General features: G+C 48.9%; 5 protein-coding genes; 4 read left to right on the top strand and 1 right to left on the bottom strand.

The window, feature by feature from the left end:
• The first annotated feature begins 11,327 nt into the window (after window positions 1–11,327).
• CHC_T00008723001 (Transposase) lies at window positions 11,328–12,326 on the top strand. Its single transcript, XM_005718755.1, has one exon. The coding sequence runs from the start codon at window positions 11,328–11,330 to the stop codon at window positions 12,324–12,326; it is 999 nt and encodes a 332-aa protein (XP_005718812.1).
• A 967-nt stretch (window positions 12,327–13,293) lies between these two features.
• CHC_T00009336001 (Glycolipid sulfotransferase) lies at window positions 13,294–14,376 on the top strand. Its single transcript, XM_005718754.1, has one exon. The coding sequence runs from the start codon at window positions 13,294–13,296 to the stop codon at window positions 14,374–14,376; it is 1,083 nt and encodes a 360-aa protein (XP_005718811.1).
• Window positions 14,377–16,452: 2,076 nt separating this feature from the next.
• CHC_T00006394001 (hypothetical protein) lies at window positions 16,453–16,944 on the bottom strand. Its single transcript, XM_005718753.1, has one exon. It carries the CDS (start codon window positions 16,942–16,944, stop codon window positions 16,453–16,455), a length of 492 nt encoding a protein of 163 aa, XP_005718810.1.
• A 157-nt stretch (window positions 16,945–17,101) lies between these two features.
• CHC_T00006393001 (hypothetical protein) lies at window positions 17,102–17,533 on the top strand. Its single transcript, XM_005718752.1, has one exon. The coding sequence runs from the start codon at window positions 17,102–17,104 to the stop codon at window positions 17,531–17,533; it is 432 nt and encodes a 143-aa protein (XP_005718809.1).
• An 88-nt stretch (window positions 17,534–17,621) lies between these two features.
• Window positions 17,622–17,816, top strand: CHC_T00006392001 (hypothetical protein). XM_005718751.1 is given in 2 exon segments: window positions 17,622–17,741; window positions 17,742–17,816. 1 exon segment carries the CDS (start codon window positions 17,622–17,624, stop codon window positions 17,739–17,741), a length of 120 nt encoding a protein of 39 aa, XP_005718808.1. The 3' UTR covers window positions 17,742–17,816.
• The last annotated feature ends 428 nt before the right edge of the window (window positions 17,817–18,244 follow it).

Raw genomic sequence — 18,244 nt, 5'->3', positions numbered from 1 at the left:
GATCTAAAGCTTCTCGAAGGGGATGTTTTCAATTGTCCAGCAGAAGGGCTCATGGCTGTGCTAGACAACAAGTTTTGCTTGCAGCAATCGACGGGAGTTGTGGCTGAGAGCCACAACGTACTGTCGAAAGAAGACGTCATCAAGCTTTATGAGTCGCCACTGCTGGACCGCGATACGCCCCTAGGATTTCAAGCACGTCTAGTATTTAGTGTCGCATTGATCACAGCAATGCGCCCTTCTGCATCGGTGCATTTAACAGTTGGACAAGTGCAGAAAATAACTTGTGGCGGGGAGCAGGTGTGGAAAATATGTGGAGTTAATGGCAGCCGCGTGGGTGCTTCGAAAACGGCGACGGGAGGGTGGAAGGCTTTCCAGGACAAGCCTCAGGAGGTGTGCGTTTGGAACAGGACGTGTCTCGGCGGCAAGCTCAATTTATTTGAGGATCTCGAAGACTACATGCGGATTAGGAACTCGCTCGATTGCGGAAGCGACCGATTCTTTTTGGCAGCTAATGCTCGCGCAACGACGTTTGAAAACTTTTTCAAGCGCCAGCACCTAGGCCGGAATGCATTTGCACGTATTGTGGGGAGCATCTGTAGAAAGGAGGGAATTACAGGGACTGGAGTCAAGCAAAGTATGACGTTGCATGGATTGAGAGGCTCTGTGGTGACGTTGCTGTTCGAGGACGGCCAGAACGATGTGAATGTTGCAATGAGAACAGGACACCGTGATCTGTCGTCATTGAAAAACTACCACAACCTACGAGGTGCTCTCGGAATGCAGCAACAAGCCGCAATTTTTGGAGACTCAAATGCGAAACGTCAGAAGGTGGAGGTCGGGTGTGAAGAGCAGGCGGCGCAGGACGGACAAGAAAACTTAGCAGCAGGCGACGAGGTGGAGGAATGTTTTCAGGAAGGTGGCACAGAAAAAGAAGACAGTAATATGCGCCTTTTATCTGGCGTCCAGAATATCAGCGGGGGTGTTTTCACTATTAATGTGAACAATCACTACCGCTAAGACTACTTTTGGTATGTGGCATCGTCAGTAGTGTTCTCTATAGTACGCTCGAGTAAACTTTGTCGTCCTGATTTGTCTGCACAGTAGTGCAGACAAATAATGATTTGTCTGCGCAGTAGTGCAGACAAATAAGGGCCTTGCCCTACTGCGTTCGATTTTGTTAAGCTTGTTGCCCGAATTGTCGCCGCGGTAGTGCAGACAAATCAGGGCCTTACGTTTGTCCCGTATGTCACGGTGCGTATGTCCCCCTCAACCGGTTGACAACAGAAGAGTCAGCTCTCGGTCAAGCCATTGATCTTGGATTATGGGATTTTGGGGCATTTACTGGCATTGAGCAAGATAAATTTAACTGTGATTCAGATAGTGAGGACGATCGCTCTACTGTGCCAGCGAAAGACCGGACAGGGCGCAAACCGTTGCTAGCTCGGTATCGCGGAACATTAGAAGCTCTATCTATCGAACTCAGTTGTATTATGACGGACGCGAATCTAGTTCAATCGGGGCTGCCTTCGAGCATCAAGTCACTTCTGTATGAGGAACAAAGCCGCGTAAGGAGGCTTCAGGGTTCGAATCTGAGGCAAAGTCGTATGGATGGCTTCTGAAGTCGTTGATGGTTCGTTCCTAGTGCGCATTTCGGCCTCGATAAAGTGAACTCTGGGGTTTCCATGTTTTTGTATGTTCATGGTATCGCGTAGTTCATTCTATAGAGTCTAGTTCACGTTAGAAATACGAAAACGTCGATTCTGGGCCAAAAAGGCGGGGTGGCGCCTCCCTCATAGTCCTTCGGTTCACTGTACCGACACAGTTCATCATATCAGGTACGCAGCTTATCGATACTTTACTCTGTACATCACAATTTGTGGAAATGCGTGGTTTGGGATGTGTTGGGGGTTGTCCCACGCACGCAGCAGGAATAGGCGGCCTGTACGTCCGTGTTGAGGAGTCGCAACAAACAGCTCAAATGTGACGTTACAGCTGCCTCCTTCAGCGTGATCTTGGCGTGACGGTCACTCAGAATGAGTTACAGATAAACTCATACCACGAAGAGTGCCAGCAAGACAGGGGGGTGAGTTGCTGGCCTGGATCGGTCCGAATTTCTTTCCGGTATTGATGTCATATCACAAAAAAGGTGGTCTCATCGTCCAACAATGAGATCAAGAAGTTCTCAAACGCGTTCGACGATGGAGTGGGTCTGCCCTTTCTGCTGCAAAGTATGCAGAGCTAATGTGTACCGCGCCAAGCACGAGAAAACGTGCAAGGGACCACCATCACGCCCGCCAATCACGCCGATAACCAAACATCGTCCGGATAAGGGCCCTTCTGTTTTGCCAGGCCAAATCCTAGACACACAGAACCAGTTGTGTACTAACGGCTCGCATGAAAATGAGACTTATGGCTCGGAGAGTGAGGGACATGCCGAAAATGACTTCATGATGGCAAAAAAAGAAGGATCCGAAACCGAAGATGAAGAAGAGGAAAAATTGCTGTCTGACATTCCAAAGACCGAACTAGAAGACTTCGGAATAACTTTGAGTCCAAACAGGCAACATCTGAGTGCACTTCGAAACATTAGTACAAATTCGCTCTCTGTAACAAATCTACAGTATAAGGCTGCAAGGTTCATTCTAACGTCTGGTCCTTCTTGTAAGGGGCTTTCTGAAAAGATGACGCACCAGTACTTGTGCTCTCTAGATGAAAATGGGGATGTCCGAAAACTATGGAATAGCGGTATTTTGTTCTGGGAGGACCATCGACGAAGGCAAGAATTGGTTTTGAGGAGGTACGGGGAGTGGCAGCAGCTTACAATTACTCCTGTCAGAGCCGATATTTCAAAATATACTGCCCTGGTCAGGTGTTTACCTTCAACTATTGTCCACCTCGTCACGAATGCTAAATACTTGTCCCCGGGTAATGGTGTACAATGGAAAGATGTTATGCGATTTGTTCCGGAACAAAATATGAACCCAGAAGGTGCACGAATTCTAGATGACATTTATTTCGGGGATGATCATATCTACCTTTTCAAAGCTCTTGCCAAGAAGAGAAGCGAAAGTAATACCCTATTTCTTCCCCTGCAGCTTTTTATTGACAAAGCAAATGTTACACGTTTAAATAAGCGTTCAATGTATCCGGTCGTTTTATACATTCTCTGTTTTTCCCGTCAGGTGAGGCGACGTTTAGCGGTGAATATTGCTTTCATTCCTGTGGTTAGCAACCTTTCATCAACTGGGAAGAAACTGCCTTCAGAAATAACGAAGCAAGCCAGGTGCTCAGCAATACAGCAAACAATGCATGCTCTACTTGGTCCACTAAAAGAGGACTTGGTTCTCGATGCTGGTTTCCCCGATGGCGTTAAAAGAGCATTTACGCCGGTGCTCTTTTCGATTGTGGCAGATCTGCCCGAAGTGGCAGTTCTGTGCTCAATGAGATACGGCGTTAATACTGCGTACCCCTGTTCTAGATTTCATGTGCAGTCTGTTGATATTGACAGCCTTGATCCCCGAAATGCGAATTTAAAACAGGCAGGGGCTCTTCAGCGGGTGTACCGTAATTTATGTGCTCTCCGCACAAAAGGAGAACAAAACCGGTATCTGAAAGCTCTGAGTCTTCGCAACCCACCGTCAGTACTTTTGTCAAGATTTGAGTGCCATGTTGACACGTGCACCATTGCTAGAGACTTGTCCTCATCGCACGAAATCCCTAAAAACTGTGTGCCATACAGACTATCTTCTTTAAGGAAGTTTGAAGCAATGCACAACTTTGACCTCGGAATTACCGCAGACCTGCTTAGGGCTATCGAGAACTACTTCGCAGTCACTCTGGCATCTTCTGGATCAGGGGCTAGCATTGTGGATACATCCAACAGCCACCAGTTACTGTTGTCTAGGCAGTCAGGTAGCGACATTTATCGTCTACCATCACCGGGTACAATCATTGCCGAGAGTCATGCAAACGTTAATGCTCTGCAATACAAATCGGCGCTTTGTGTTTTACCTTTCCTTCTCAATGGGTCGTTACTGGACAACACCAACGTCGCAGCAGGAAGAGAAATGTACAATCTAATGAAACTGGTTTTATGTTATCTCGATTTGCACCATTACGTTCGAAGAATCAATGCCAAGCCGTGGCACACTTACGAATCATTGGACAGCGACATTCCTAACTTGTTGTCAAAAATGGACTCCGCCTATCGCCAGTCCATCGGCCGTACGAAGGGGAGGACCGTTAAGGAGGGTCCTGCCGATATTGGGGTGAGCTTCGGAACCTTAAAGTCTCACCAGTTGTACAAACATCTTCTTCAGGACATTAAGGGCTGTGGTCTCGTTGGCAACTTTGATGCTCAAGCTGGCGAGAGTCATCATGTTCAAACGAGGGCTCATTACTCCCTCACGTCGCGAAGGGCAAACGCAGAGAATACTGTCGCTACACGCTCCACGGCCAGAGAGCCAGGCGTCCTAGAGAGCATGTATCCTGTAAAGAACCATGAGAGAGAATCACCCGGAAATGCATCGGAGGAGCAGAGGACCGGAGAGTCTAGCGGGGATGAGGTCGAATTATCGCAGATTCAAAGAGACGATGGGCCCAGATCTCCAAAGAGGCAAAAAGCCCGTGGTGAGCTCATGGATGTAAATACCGTCAATCTAGATGGTCTTCACGTGGATGACTTCCAGCAAATGCTTGTTTCAAGTTCAGCTCCCGGCCCCTGTGAGGAGTATGTCTTCAAGTCAGCTATCAAAACGTTGAGAACAATGAAGACTGTCCGAATTGCGGTAACGTTTCCGTGGTGTGCAGACACTGGCTCTCTGAAAGGGGCTATCCAGAGACCAAAAGCAACAACCTCGTTCTACAACACTGAGCCGCAATTTGACTTCATTGAATTTGTGCAAGAAAGAGAACTTTTATTGGGACAGGCTCGTTTGTTCTTCTCTCACCCTTACCTCCACAATTATGGAAGCAACTCCAACGATACTGCGGCCTTGGTGCGCGTCTTAAAGAATGCAGATTCCCTTCCTGAGAACGAACTTCATTCTCAAGAAGAAGTTCATGGTATACCTAATTCCGTAGAACACCGCATCAACTGGTCTGCAGAAATGAGGGTCCTGCTGAGGTCTCGTGGATGCAGAAATATGGCATGGGAATTGAAACCCGACGGAACACCATCGCACGCCATTGTACGATTGTCTGATGTCATGCGCGCTGTCTCGGTTATTCCTGACTTCAACTTTCCACTAGGGATGGAACCCGGCTCGAAGCACTGGAAGTAGTTAACGGCTATGACTGTGGAGAGGGATGGTAAACGGTTCAAAAAAGAAGAGGCAAACCGGTTGAAGAGGATTGCTATTTTACGGGACAAAGGCCAGGATTACTCTTGTGTCCGTCGCCTTCGAGAACCGCGCTCCACATCTGATGGTCCTGATTTCGACCCATCTCCCGGTGATGAGCGATTCTTCTATAATCCATACATGCTGTGGAGTTCGCCAACATGATTTCTGAATCGTCGTCGTCGTCATCTCGCGCGCGAGACGACGTATTTGGGTTCATCTGTGGATTCCCGACGAACCTCTCTCTTTCTTTTCATCAATTAACCGAAACGCAAAGTTTGCGGTCCGCCGTTAATCAGGAGTAAAAGTACTCCCTCTTCAAGATGAAAATTCATCATCCTCGCGTTACCAAAGTCCCTTTTTCAGCCTGTCCCTGTCTAGTCACCGCCGGCCCGTCGCGTAAACATGCATCCCTCTCCAACTTCTGGAATTGATACTCGCTGTCAACGTGGGCTTCCCCCGATTGGTGGCAGGACGGGAAAGCCCCGTCGTAATGGGAAGATCATTTCTAACGCCACACAAAGGCAGCCTCACCAAGTCATATATGAGGAACTCCAAAATGCTGCTTCTGCTGCGCAGAACGTTAACCAGAGCCAAGACCCTAATACCCTCAACTTGCTTTTATCAACGGCTGGCTACTCGCGTTTTCCCTCTCAGACAGGGCCTTTCTCTCATGTTGGCGGGTCTTCCATTTCCCAGGAACTTCCTATCAACAGCAGTGAGAACCCAGGATTTACTTCGTCGTACTGTGCACCACAATTGGCAGTTCAATCCAACGGACCATCTCAAGCCACACATATTCGCGCACGCACATCCCCGCAGGGAGTTTGGAATCCAAATAATCGTTCTCAGCTGTGGTCGAGCGGGTCACCTGCTCGCGTTTATGACCCTAGCTCCGGGGCAGAAACTGCGCACATTCAAAACCAAACTCCCAAAGCAGGGCAACTCTGCATGTTCTCATCTTCTGAGCACACTCCGCCCCCTACTGACCCTGCTCCAAATTGCGCTGCACTCCCCACTGCTTCCGAACTCGGTGCTGTCATGGACCGGTGCGTTCGAATTGAGGACAAGCTTGACCTCGTGATTAGGCTTCTTTCCAAGTCGCTAGCCAGAGGCTCTCTCGCAATCCCAGGAAATGAGATACCGACTATTGCTGGCGATGGCCGCAGCGTCCTGACGAATACAGAAATAGAAATGGGAATATTCGCAGACAATGCCAGTATACAGGTTATCACGGATTCCCATAAAGGCATGCACGATAAAATAACGCGCAAAGTTCGGGATGCAAGAAGCCTTCTTTGCAAATTCGGAGAGGGAAACAGGATGTGCAAGCAAGTCGACGATGGGCGACTATGTCCAATGGCTGTTCTCTGGGCGCGGAGCATTCAAAACAGACCAGCCGGAATGGGTCTGAATGCAGGGAGTCTGTTGGGTCGCACGTGCTCAGAGAAACTGAGGGATCCAGAAACTCCAAACGAACTATTCATGCCCTCCACATCCGATATGATGGATTTCATTTTCCTCCCAACGCTTGCACGAGCAACCAAAACAATCTCTGCTGTATACCTTTCTCATGCCAATGCCTTTTTCGCACAGAATCCCGAAAGCATCATTGGCGAAATTCAGAAGTGTTTACAGAACACGTTGGGCACGCGGCGAAAGGAGATAATCGCCAAATTCAAGCTATGTATAAGCGAAAAGAGCATTGCAGATTGCTTTCATAGTTCAGCCGCGGTTAATGCAGGCGTGTATCGCTCGACCTCGGACTGCTCGATTGGAGATCGCAGATTCTGCCAGACCGTCATTTCTGCATTTCGAATCAAGGCAGTCCCAGCAAAAGTCACATTATCTCAGCTGGCATTTGCGTGTACGACACTCACCAGCGAATACACAAAGAGAAACACCCGCCCTGCTCTGTTTCAACTCGTTCCCGGTGCTTCGGGGTCTAAAATGGAGTATGAAGAAAAGCAGGAGATGCACGGCTTGATGTGTGCTGCACTGGCCAATCGTCTGTCCATAGAGTCCCCTTCGACAGGAAGCACTTGGGACACCAAGGAATTCCAGGTTGTCCGCAAGGAGCGCATTAACTCTTTGTGGCTATCCAAGTTCCAAAAGAAGCTTGGTACAACAAAAATGTAGGTAAGGAATCGCAGGAATCATACGTTGTTACATGGAGACCAATAGATATCGCAATTGAGTAAACAGAACCCGACGCTTACCTCCAGCCCAGCAATTCCGATTCGCGAGAAAATCTGATGCCGACATCGCATTCAACGCAGGTGATGCTATCACCTGCGTCTAATGCCTAGTAGGTGACACGGTAACAGCACGCCTTTTCGTCGCTGCTGAGCGGGAGTGGCCACAGAACAAGCATCCGGGTGGCAGCTGGCTTTGCAACAGATCTGTCTGCCCGCAGTCGCCGACATCGTCCACTCCCTCCTTGCCCTTGCGACCTCCGTCTCCAGTCCTAGTTGACCTCGAATCCGCCCCGTCCGCCTTGCTTCCGTCGATGACGTCACTGTTGTCCGAGACTCGCGTTCCGCCCCTCTCAGCCAGGACAACACATAAACGGGCATCCGGATGCATGCGGATTGGTGGGAGTAGGATGACTTGGGTATGTGTCAGGAACCTTATTTTGAGAATCTGATGGTCGTGGACTTGTCAAATCATTGGAGTAATGAACTGGAACAATGGCTGTGGTTTTTTTCGACATTTTCAAGCTAATAGATCGCATTTGGGGCATTCATAAACTGCAAACCTGTGAAATGAAGAGCATTCAGTAGTCCCATCCTCCAGCTCCATCCCCATGTCTTCGCTTCAGTCAGATAATTTTCACTCCTGCGCTACTTGCGTATCTTCTTTACGGCTGTGACTGTGACTCTGCTTATCCAAGATGCTGCGCAAAAGATTTCATTCACGCTACAGGCTCCAGGTAACGTTCGTTTCTCAAACAAGCTTTATTGGTGCAAAAACGTCGAAAGTGTGGATGTATGAGGTGTGTCATTCCTGTACTAACTCTACTACTTCATGATCAAGGGCATCTTCATGCATATTGCCGTAACGCGTCTTGATCCATTCATCCGTTTTGATTCTGTAGTTATATGATATACACACAGAGAAGAACGCTACAATTTGACGCGGCCTCCAGATCGTGACAGGAAATACGTATTTCTGTAATCGATTCTGGTTCATCGCGGCTAGCTTTATCATCCACAAGGTTTCTCTAAAACTTACTAACAGACCGTTCTTCGTTGTGGATGACGTGTTTAGTGCGATTTCGCCAATGCCGCAGTGATCTATGGAAACTAAACACTTCTGTGTACTTTAGTCGTCTACAAAATACGTACGTGGTAATAAGCAGGCATGGAGAAGCTTCAAATTTAGTCTAAATCACTAACCTATATCTTGTTATGTTGGACTGTGGCGTGAGAATGCCAAACGATAGCACGGAATGGGTATTCTAAAAGCCGATGAAAATTGCGGTTCGATACAATCCAGGTTTTGGTATCAATCATGGAGCTAGCGAAATGGGCAGTGGCGGGGAGAGGTGCGTAAGTATGTTGCTGGTTGAGTGCGGGGGCCAGTTGCCGAGTCATATCTCTGATATGGGAGATTTACTACTGCCGGTGTTGACAACGGAGGGATGTCAGGGTAGCAGACGAAGTGGAAAACAGCAGTGAGGGCTCTCCGACCCCGACAAGGAGAACGCCGCTGTCGCCCACGCCGGCTCCGCCCCGAGAAAGCGGGGCGCCTTGCGACCGCTGCAGGAGTAGCCGAGGAACTTGCAGCCCACGCCCGAGACCAAGCCTGAGAGGCAACCCAAGAAGGCACCACCCTTCGACTGCCAGCATGCGCATGAGCACTGTCGCAGTCGAGCGAGACAGGACAGCCTGGGCAGCCTCTCCGGGGAGCATGCCGGTCTTCCCACCGAGGACCTTGTTGCCGCTCGCGAGCAGTACACGCAACAAAAGCAGTTAAGCGAGCCCATGTTGTCACCGGCGCTTTCGCACATTCAGTCGGCGCAACTCAAGTACTCTGCGCAGCTGCAGAGCCAAACGAACATGCCGATGGCTGACGTACGGCGATGTGTCGAGGACAAGCTGCCGTTTATCCGTCACTGAAGACGGCGAGGGAGCCGATCGTGCCGCAGATGCCGCGCCCCGAGGAGCTCGCCCCGTTCAATCGCATCGCATTTATCGAGCAGAATGGGGCGAAAGCTCACTAATATCAGTTTTTCAAGCTACATCTCCAAATGCCGGCGGATGAGGGCTGGGAGGACATGCTTCATGGCTTGGATGGTGCGCAGCTGCATGTCTTGTACATGCTTGCACGCAAAGAGCCGTGCGGGTTTGCGTTGCTCCGGTGGGCTGAAGCGGAGGAGAGCGAGGCTGCGAGGCTTCATGACAAGATGGGAAAAGGATATGGCAAGTATACTATCGGGAGGATTGTCTTGTCGGAAATGAAAAACGCCAGAGAAGGATCGCTTTGGTGTCTTTGACGAGGTTCTTGGAGAGTGAGGGCGGAAGGTGGACACAGGAGAACGGAGTGGAGAGGGCTGTGATCGCTATGGTACGGTCGAGACGGACGGAGTGCATAGAAAGATGTAAGCGTGTTGTAGAGTGTCTTAGCGTGTCTTAGCTTGTCTTCGTGTGTGTTGTTCTTGTGGCGAAATTCAGTAACAGCCACTGGGCGAGGTAAAATGACCATGGCTGAGTCTACATTGATCTGCCGGAGGGCAAATTAACCTGCCATCTGTGGGGTTGAAGGGTCCATGCGGTCCTCTCGTGGGACCAGCTAGTGTCGACAGTGGGGCCAATTGGGGCAGCCTGGGGCGCCGTCATGTTCCATGGGGCTCGGATATTACTGTCAAAACAATCATATTCATGTGGCGATCATGTGGCAAGGGCCAACCGTTGAGGGTGCTGGCCATTCAGTTTGCACTATGTCGCCCTTTTCTGTTCATGCGGCATTTATGGCGAACTGGGCAGCATAGGGCAAACCAGGGAGTTGCACAAATTGTGATGTAGTCTTGACCATTTTTTCAAATGGCATCAGAAAGCAAAGTTTTTCTGTGAAACACCCAGGGTTTCTGCATATGCTCGATTACTGCATGCGTTCGTCAGCTACCGGCTGCGGAGCAGCGATTCCAGCCTGTATATGATATTGAACTGCATACCGCATACTGTAACTGCATGAAGAAAGTGATCCTTAATTGTCACTGAAAGCATATGTTCGCCAACTGCATACGAAAACCCTCCACTTTTCATATGCAGTTAGCGAGGATTCACTGTATTGCAAAAAAACTACTGTTATCGCAGGTGCCCTAGAGGGCAACCTTCGATAACATTAGTGTTATCACAGGTGCCCTAGGGCACCTTTCGATATCAGCGGTGTTATCAAAGGTTGCCCTCGGGCACCGTCCATAACAGTAGTTTATCAGAAGATTGCGAGAACTGGGCATGATCCTCAATATCACTACAATATCATCACACATGCAGGAGCTTGTGCGTTGCGTTTGGCGACATAGGGCGTGTCGCGCCGGCACTGTCGCACTGTGCTGATATCGCAGGTTGTCTGTCCCCTGGTTGATATTGTGCCATAATTTTGTTGACAAAATCGGCTGGCATCAGCCGTGAGAAAAGTTGTACAGTAGTACAGTGCCGAAAAAAAGTATAGGGACAGCATCAATACTCACATTGCTGGCATACAGTATTGTAAAGGCCAAATTTGAGGTGCGTCTAGGACTGTAAAAGCAACGAGGAGACCGAATCTGGGGTCGGATTTAAAGATCGAGAGCTCATTCACATGATATTTATAGAAACCTTATTTATGGGTGTTCGAAAGTATAAGGTACACAGCAGTTTCTTTAAAACCCCGCTCTACACAATGCAGTATCTCCCGCGAAAAGACTGGTAAAAGAGACTAGACGCATACAAAAGGAAGGCGAAAGCGCAAAACATGCGGTAGCTCACTTCGACACAGCAAAAAATGCCTCGCGGTACGCATCTGAGCCAGCATGAACAAGGGCAGATACAGGCTCTTCGTCTCAACAATTGGACAATTAGGCGAATTGCAGGGCATCTCTCGCACTCCCATAACGTCGTGGCCACGTTTTTAAGGAACCCGGGCCTGTATGGGAAGAAGAAAAGGCCCGGTAGGCCCTCCAAACTCACCTCCACGGCTCGACGTGCTCTCTTGCGCGAAGCGCACAAAGGGCATTTGTGTTCTTCAGAGTTGGTTAAGACCCTTAGTCTTCCTGTAACTCCATCTACTGTGCGAGGTATCCTACGCGCCACGCCAACGATTCAGTACAGCAAAATAGTCCCCGCTCCGATGATGCTCCCGAGACATAAAATTGCACGAGAGCAGTGGTGTAGCGAAAAGGTCACTTGGACGGTGTCGGATTGGATGAATGTGGTGTGGTCGGACGAGAAGAAATTCAACTTGGACGGGCCGGATGGGTTCGGGTACTATTGGCACGATTTACGGACCGACAATTGGATGTTCTCAAAACGGCAGCAGGGTGGGGATTCTGTAATGGTTTGGGGCGCTTTTTCTGGTACTAAGAAGTGCGAGCTCTCCGTTTTAAATGGAAAGCAGGATGCTATTAAGTATATAGATACATTAGAGTCCTATCTTTTGCCGTTTGTGGATCAAGAAATGGGTCCAAGTTGGGTGTTTATGCAAGATGGTGCATCTATACACCGCGCTAGACGTACTTTTCAGTGGTTTGACGAGGAGGAAATTCCTCTCTTAGAGTGGCCTGCCAAGTCACCTGACCTGAATCCTATCGAGAATTTATGGGGCATCCTAGCCCGAACGGTTTATGCACACCAACGTCAATTTAAGGACGTGGATGAGCTTTTAGAAGTTATAATGGAAGCGTGGGACGAAGTTTCAGAAGAATGCCTGGAAAAGCTTGTCCGTTCCATGCAAAAGCGGTGCTTTGAGTGTGTAATGGCAAAGGGAGGTCCGACGAAGTACTAGGAGCGATGAAGTAGTGAAAGACATGCGCTGTACCTTATACTTTCGAACACCCATAAATAAGGTTTCTATAAATATCATGTGAATGAGCTCTCGATCTTTAAATCCGACCCCAGATTCGGTCTCCTCGTTGCTTTTACAGTCCTAGACGCACCTCAAATTTGGCCTTTACAATACTGTATGCCAGCAATGTGAGTATTGATGCTGTCCCTATTCTTTTTTTCGGCACTGTACAGTATCGCTGATTGACCTTTGCTGTTGACCATATTATGGTGTTCCACGGAGCGTATCCTTACAAGAGGGGTAATCCCCTTTTTGGACAACTTCGCACTTTTATTCATAAAAAAATCGTTTTCGCGTCGCAATCAGTTGATTTTTACTATGGTCACAAACTGGCTCTAGCACCTGCTGGCAAGCACGTGGCACCTCGAACTCTGTGGGCCACATAAACTCGTGTGCACAGCTCTTGCGATTGAAGCAAAAAGAATGGAATTTGTTCGCCCAACTTGTTCTGATTTCAACTTTTTCATTTGATGCAAATTGTTTCAACGTTTGACATTGAATTTGTCCCTCTCTGCTTCCAAGCTTTATACAGTTGCGATCAGCCTGCATTGTTAAAATATGCTGACGTTACTCTTCTAGACGCTCTACAAGCAATATCTTATATATATATATCCAAACTGCACCTGCTGGCAAGCGCGCGGCACCACGAACTTTGTGGGCCACAATAACTCGTGTGCACAGCTCTTGCGATTGAAGCAAAGCATCTTTGCAGGCTTTCGAAACAGAGCATCGGAATCATTCCATAAAAATTATCATACTAGCTGCTGACATAGATGTAGAACGAAAGCCGGTTAGAACATTTAGAACAAAGCCACCGTTCCTGGTCGGCATGAGTTCTTCGCCTCCAATGCCGCATCTTCACATTGTCCCTCATCAACTAACGCAACCAAACTTTTTTGCAAGCAAGATGCAAACAATCTCGATCCCTTTCCAGAGATCCATTCCGGACGGAAACCAAAACATGTTGGATGAAATGAATCGAAAGGTACGGGGTTTGAGAGATGCGAAACAACTGTTTGCCTGGTTGGCTCAGAACCGGAAAAAGTTCCCAAAGGCTACTGGCCTAGATTTGTACGATCCAAGCCCCACGGATGTTATTGTTGCGACGTTTCCGAAAGCTGGTACGACTCTAACGCAACAGCTGTGCTATCAAGTGCTGGTGGCGACTGGCGGGGCACCGCCCCAAGACCCATTTGGCACCAAATTTGCTGACATCTGTGAGGTGGCCCCGTGGTTGGACTTTATGCCGCAGATGGGCGTACCCCCTGTTCTGTCTTCTCCGCGCGTTTTCAAGACACATGCCACGGCCAACAATTTTGACATCCGACGACAGAAACATGTCGTGGTTTTGCGCGACCCTCTGAAATTTCCCGGTAGTTGGCTAGACTTCACCTTTGAAAATTACCGTTTAGATGGGCATTCGATTTGTGAGGAGTCTGTGAAACGTGATGTTTTTGATGAAACCGTGGAAAGAGACCTGCTCGGGTTGCTGCCATCCACGTTGTTGAGCTCTGGAGCATTTGGGTCTTCAGAGGCCAACGCCGTACATAGCACTAGAAATAACCCGAACAAGGGTCCGATGGGCCCCTGGTTCAAACACACAAAAGATTGGGTTGACTTGATGGAGCATCGTAATGTGTTGATTCTATTTTACGAAAACATCGTCAAAGACTGTGCCACAGCGGCCGAGAGCGTGGCCGCGTTCATGGGTCGTAAACTGACGGAGAACGGCTTGAATACGGTTGTGAAAAGATGCAGTCGGGAGTACATGTGTGCTGACAATCGGTTCAAGTCCATCCTAGACGCAAAGGTGTTTGGAACAGCAGAAACGGCGTCAAAAGTGAGGCCGGCTGTCCGCGAAGGTTTTACCGGAATGAAAATCAAAGAGAAGTATCTCGTTGAGTACCGTCGGCAGATGAAGGCCACTTTTGGAATTGAAAGTTACGATGAACTAAGGAGGGCTGTAGGATCCAAGCAGCGAAAGCGATAGTTTAGTATCCTTATAGGTTACCTAAATCCTCCGGCTTGGGTGGCAAGCTGGCAATCTCTCTGCCATAGATACTCGTTACTTTCTAAGTCCCTGCTAGCTAGGTCTCGGAATAAATTAGGCTGTCATCTACATAGATAGTGTCTGCATAAGTAAGGTGGTTAAACACAGGAAGCGGTTCGGGCGCAGGTCACCGCCGGTTTTGGCAGGCCAAAGGTTGTCGGCGGTCTCGGCCCGGGTCGGCATGGGTGTAGAGGGTCTCGGTACAGATGTTTTGGGTCTCGGCACGGGTGTGGTAGGTGTCGGTACAGATGTTGTGGGTCTCGGCACAGATGTTAGGGTCTTGGCGGTATGGCAGGGTCTCGGCAGCGTCACAAAGTCTCGGGGGGCGAGTGGGTCTTGGAATTATCAAGAGGTCTAGTCAAGAGGCCTAGAATCGGGTGTTACGTTTTGGCGGGGGTTCACGGTGGTTTAGGGGTTATTAGGGACGGATACGAACGGAGATCTATCTGATTCATTGACGTCAGCGGAAGGGGATCCCACCAATCTAGTAGAGTTTTAATCAGAATTCATTCCTTAAAAGGTGCAAGGTTAAGTAAAACAGTACACCTGATCGCAATTTCTGGATTGACAAGACAGCCAGCCAAGTGGCGAAATGGCAATTTCTGGATTGACCCACTGGGTCAATCAGTATTGATTGGATTGACCCACATACAGTGATTACTGTACACGTACTGTAGTACCCTTACAAAGGGTAGAAAGAGCGCTCTGCCCTCAAGTACTGTAGGTGGTCAGGATTGACCTGGTCACTCGACAGTTTATAATATAAACTGTCGAGTGACCAGGTATATATATATTTAAATATAAACTTTATATTGCTTCCAGAATCGGAATCTGGTGCGCGCGACTCCGCAGCGCCGTCGTCGGTAGATATTAATAATAATATTATTATTATCAATAAATCTATCTCTTGATGCAGGCGCAACTAGGGAAATAGATGCCGGCGGATCCAACTGCCATTCGGCCCTTGTCATACCGAATGCATTCTGCAGGCGGAGCGCGGTCATGTCATGGGGCATTATTATTGGACGACTGGCTTCCGTCACATCGCGTCCCAATGATCGTAATACACAGGTACAGTATGCCCAGATTCTGGGCATACATTCTGGGCATACGTTCTGGGCATACATACACATTGGGAGGTCAAAATGGCTCTATTTTTTTCGAGGTGTACGTAGGTACAGTATGAAAAAGCTGATCGATATGATCGCGCAAAATAGTGCATCCAGGTAACGCCATTCGAATTTGGAATAATCAAGGGTACCCTTGGGTACAAATGAAACTCTGCATGAATCAAGGACACAATTTATGTTTTTTCAGAGTCGCCCACTGGGCGACTCTGAAAAACACAAAAACACTACTGTATGTACGCAGTTATCGGAGTCGCCCACTGGGCGACTCCGAAAAACATAAAAACACTACTGTACTGTATGTTGTTACAGAAGACGCAGTTATCACACAGTACAGTACCAAGGGTACACTACTGTACTGTACACTCTTATGGAGCGTCTCATGAAGTGAAGGTGAATTCCTGCCATAATAACCTTACATAACCTTATACTGCTTCCAACGGTGCCTCCGCCGCGCAGTGAGCGGCAACCGCCGCATACCGCCGCCGCATACCGCCGCCGCATACCGCCCCATATCTTCCCCCCCTCCAATCCACGACGCCATGCATGTCCAACTTGCAGTCGGCCCTTCCTCCGAACGAACACCACTCCTCGCCAAAACCACCACTTCGGAACAAACCCTGCCAGATGGACCCGGTCTCACGCAGTCCCAGGGCTACCTACTCATGTTCTTCTCCGCAGTGTTTGAGGCTGTGCGCGAATTTCTCGTTCGCATCATCGAAACCGCTCTGCAATTCCCGCCATCTACATCCTTGATCATGGGCGCAATCGTGTATGTGACTCTTTCAACCATTTATCTCATCCGCTTCAACCTTTTCAAAACGTCTGCTATGCCGCTGGGACAACTCGTACGCCTCGGGATACGAGGCTTTTGCGCTGCTTATTCCGTCTACCTTGGCAACGTCGCCATTGCACGCATCCCAGTAGGCCTCGTCCTCACGCTGTTTGCCACCGCGCCATCCATAACCACTGTGCTAGCCGTCATCTTCCTCTCAGAGCCCTTCACACGCTCCGACTTTGGCATCCTCGTCCTTAACATTCTAGGCGTATCACTGGTTACACGTCCGACAGCTCTGGGTTCCCACCCCGAAGCGGTATTTGGCGTCGTCGCCACGCTGATGGCTACTGTCATCGCTTCTGCCGGGTTTGTGATACTGAGGTCCATGGGACAGCATGTCCATTTTATGCTACACATATTCTCTATCGGGGTGAGTTCGTCACTTATCTGCCTCCTGGTGGTGGACATGAACGACATCAACGCAATTCGAAGCAGCGCAACCGGTACCACCATAGCGGTAACCACCGGATTCCTGGGATTTTTCCTCAAAGTCTGTGTCAACAGCGGAATGCAAGTCACTAGGCCTGGCCCTGCCCTCGTCATTCGCAGCGCGGGCGTTCCTCTGGGGTTCTTGTTAGGTTTGATTTTTCTAAGTGAACGGTTGACATTGATACCGGCAATCGGTGCAATGCTTGTGCTTTCATCAGTGGCTTGCATCGGTATCAAAGAGACCCTCGATAATCAGACTAACGCATGACTCATGTTGAACAACGCGAAAGCAGGAAGGTTTTCCGGCTGTGCGTGTATGGGAAAGGTGCGTCAAGGCACTTGCGTGTTGCCTATTCCTCTCTCAATCTCGGAGAGATGTCGCCATCCCCCAGATGTGTACAATATTGATTCAGCAACAGCCACATCGATTGCGACGCGAGCGGCAGTCCAGGTTGGTTTGGTGAGGTCCATCATGCTTCAAACACATGTAGCCTGCATAGTCACTCACAATGCGGCATGCATTTCGGGACACGGGGTAATCCAGCCCAAAGGCCATGTGGCGGAGGGAAATTGCGGTAACTGGGATAATGGAACGGTCGTACATTGCTTGCAAATCAAACATGTTCAAGTCTTGGGGAATGACATTAGGCGTGTACAACAAAACTCAGATTTTTTGCACTACGACATGTCTCCCTTACGTTAGTATTCACTAGGGTATAGTAGAATTGAAATTGAGCGTAGGTCGCTGGTGTCCAAACGAATCGAGGCCAGCCGCACCAGGCAGTTCACCAATGAGAACCAATGTCTTGGGTTGTGACAGTTTCGCTGTAATCGCCACAAATAGTGACGTCCATGACAGCACCAGACTGCTACGGCTTTTTAGCCGCAGGTACAACTCTAAATTCCATTGAGGGTTTCAAGGGTATCCTGTAGAATGCGAATAATAAAAGCCAGAGCCAACCATCTCAGGCCATTTTTGATCTCAAGAGGCAACAAATTAACCATCAGCCACAAACGACACTATCTCCAGATGATTACAGAGTGGTTTTGCGATCAAAAGTTTCCCTCAAAGCCATTGCTAAAAAAAGTCCCAGACCCACCTTGCCACCATTTGATATGAAAAGTGAGTCTGCAAACCAAAAGGAAGCTCCTTGCAGCTCCCTTTTGGTAGCACCAGTACTAAACAAGTAGTAGAACGCTCCGTGAAAAGAAGACGAATTTGGTTGCGGACAATGGACAATAATGGACATCCATAATAAGGGACCAGCACGACTAAGAATTGGCAATACACTTGCTGTACCGTTCTCGCTGGTTCAATTCTGGAAAAGGGTCAATTCTGGACAATATATTTATGAGTACTCCGCCCTCGAACCTCTGCATCTCTATCACAACCCCCACTCCCCCCCCCCCCCCC

The sequence above is a fragment of the Chondrus crispus genome, genomic scaffold (genome assembly GCF_000350225.1).
Source record: "Chondrus crispus Stackhouse genomic scaffold, scaffold_40, whole genome shotgun sequence".
In the NCBI taxonomy this organism is placed as follows: domain Eukaryota; phylum Rhodophyta; class Florideophyceae; order Gigartinales; family Gigartinaceae; genus Chondrus; species Chondrus crispus.
The sequence above is the reverse complement of the archived record's forward strand: the minus strand, read 5'-3'. Positions and strand labels throughout refer to the sequence as shown.

Coding starts and splice junctions, on each gene's coding strand:
- CHC_T00009336001 (XM_005718754.1), top strand. CDS start 13,294: ATGCAAACAATCTCGATCCCTTTCCAGAGATCCATTCCGGACGGAAAC.
- CHC_T00006394001 (XM_005718753.1), bottom strand. CDS start 16,944: ATGACGAGGGCAGGGCCAGGCCTAGTGACTTGCATTCCGCTGTTGACA.
- CHC_T00006392001 (XM_005718751.1), top strand. CDS start 17,622: ATGAGAACCAATGTCTTGGGTTGTGACAGTTTCGCTGTAATCGCCACA.
- CHC_T00006393001 (XM_005718752.1), top strand. CDS start 17,102: ATGTTGAACAACGCGAAAGCAGGAAGGTTTTCCGGCTGTGCGTGTATG.
- CHC_T00008723001 (XM_005718755.1), top strand. CDS start 11,328: ATGCCTCGCGGTACGCATCTGAGCCAGCATGAACAAGGGCAGATACAG.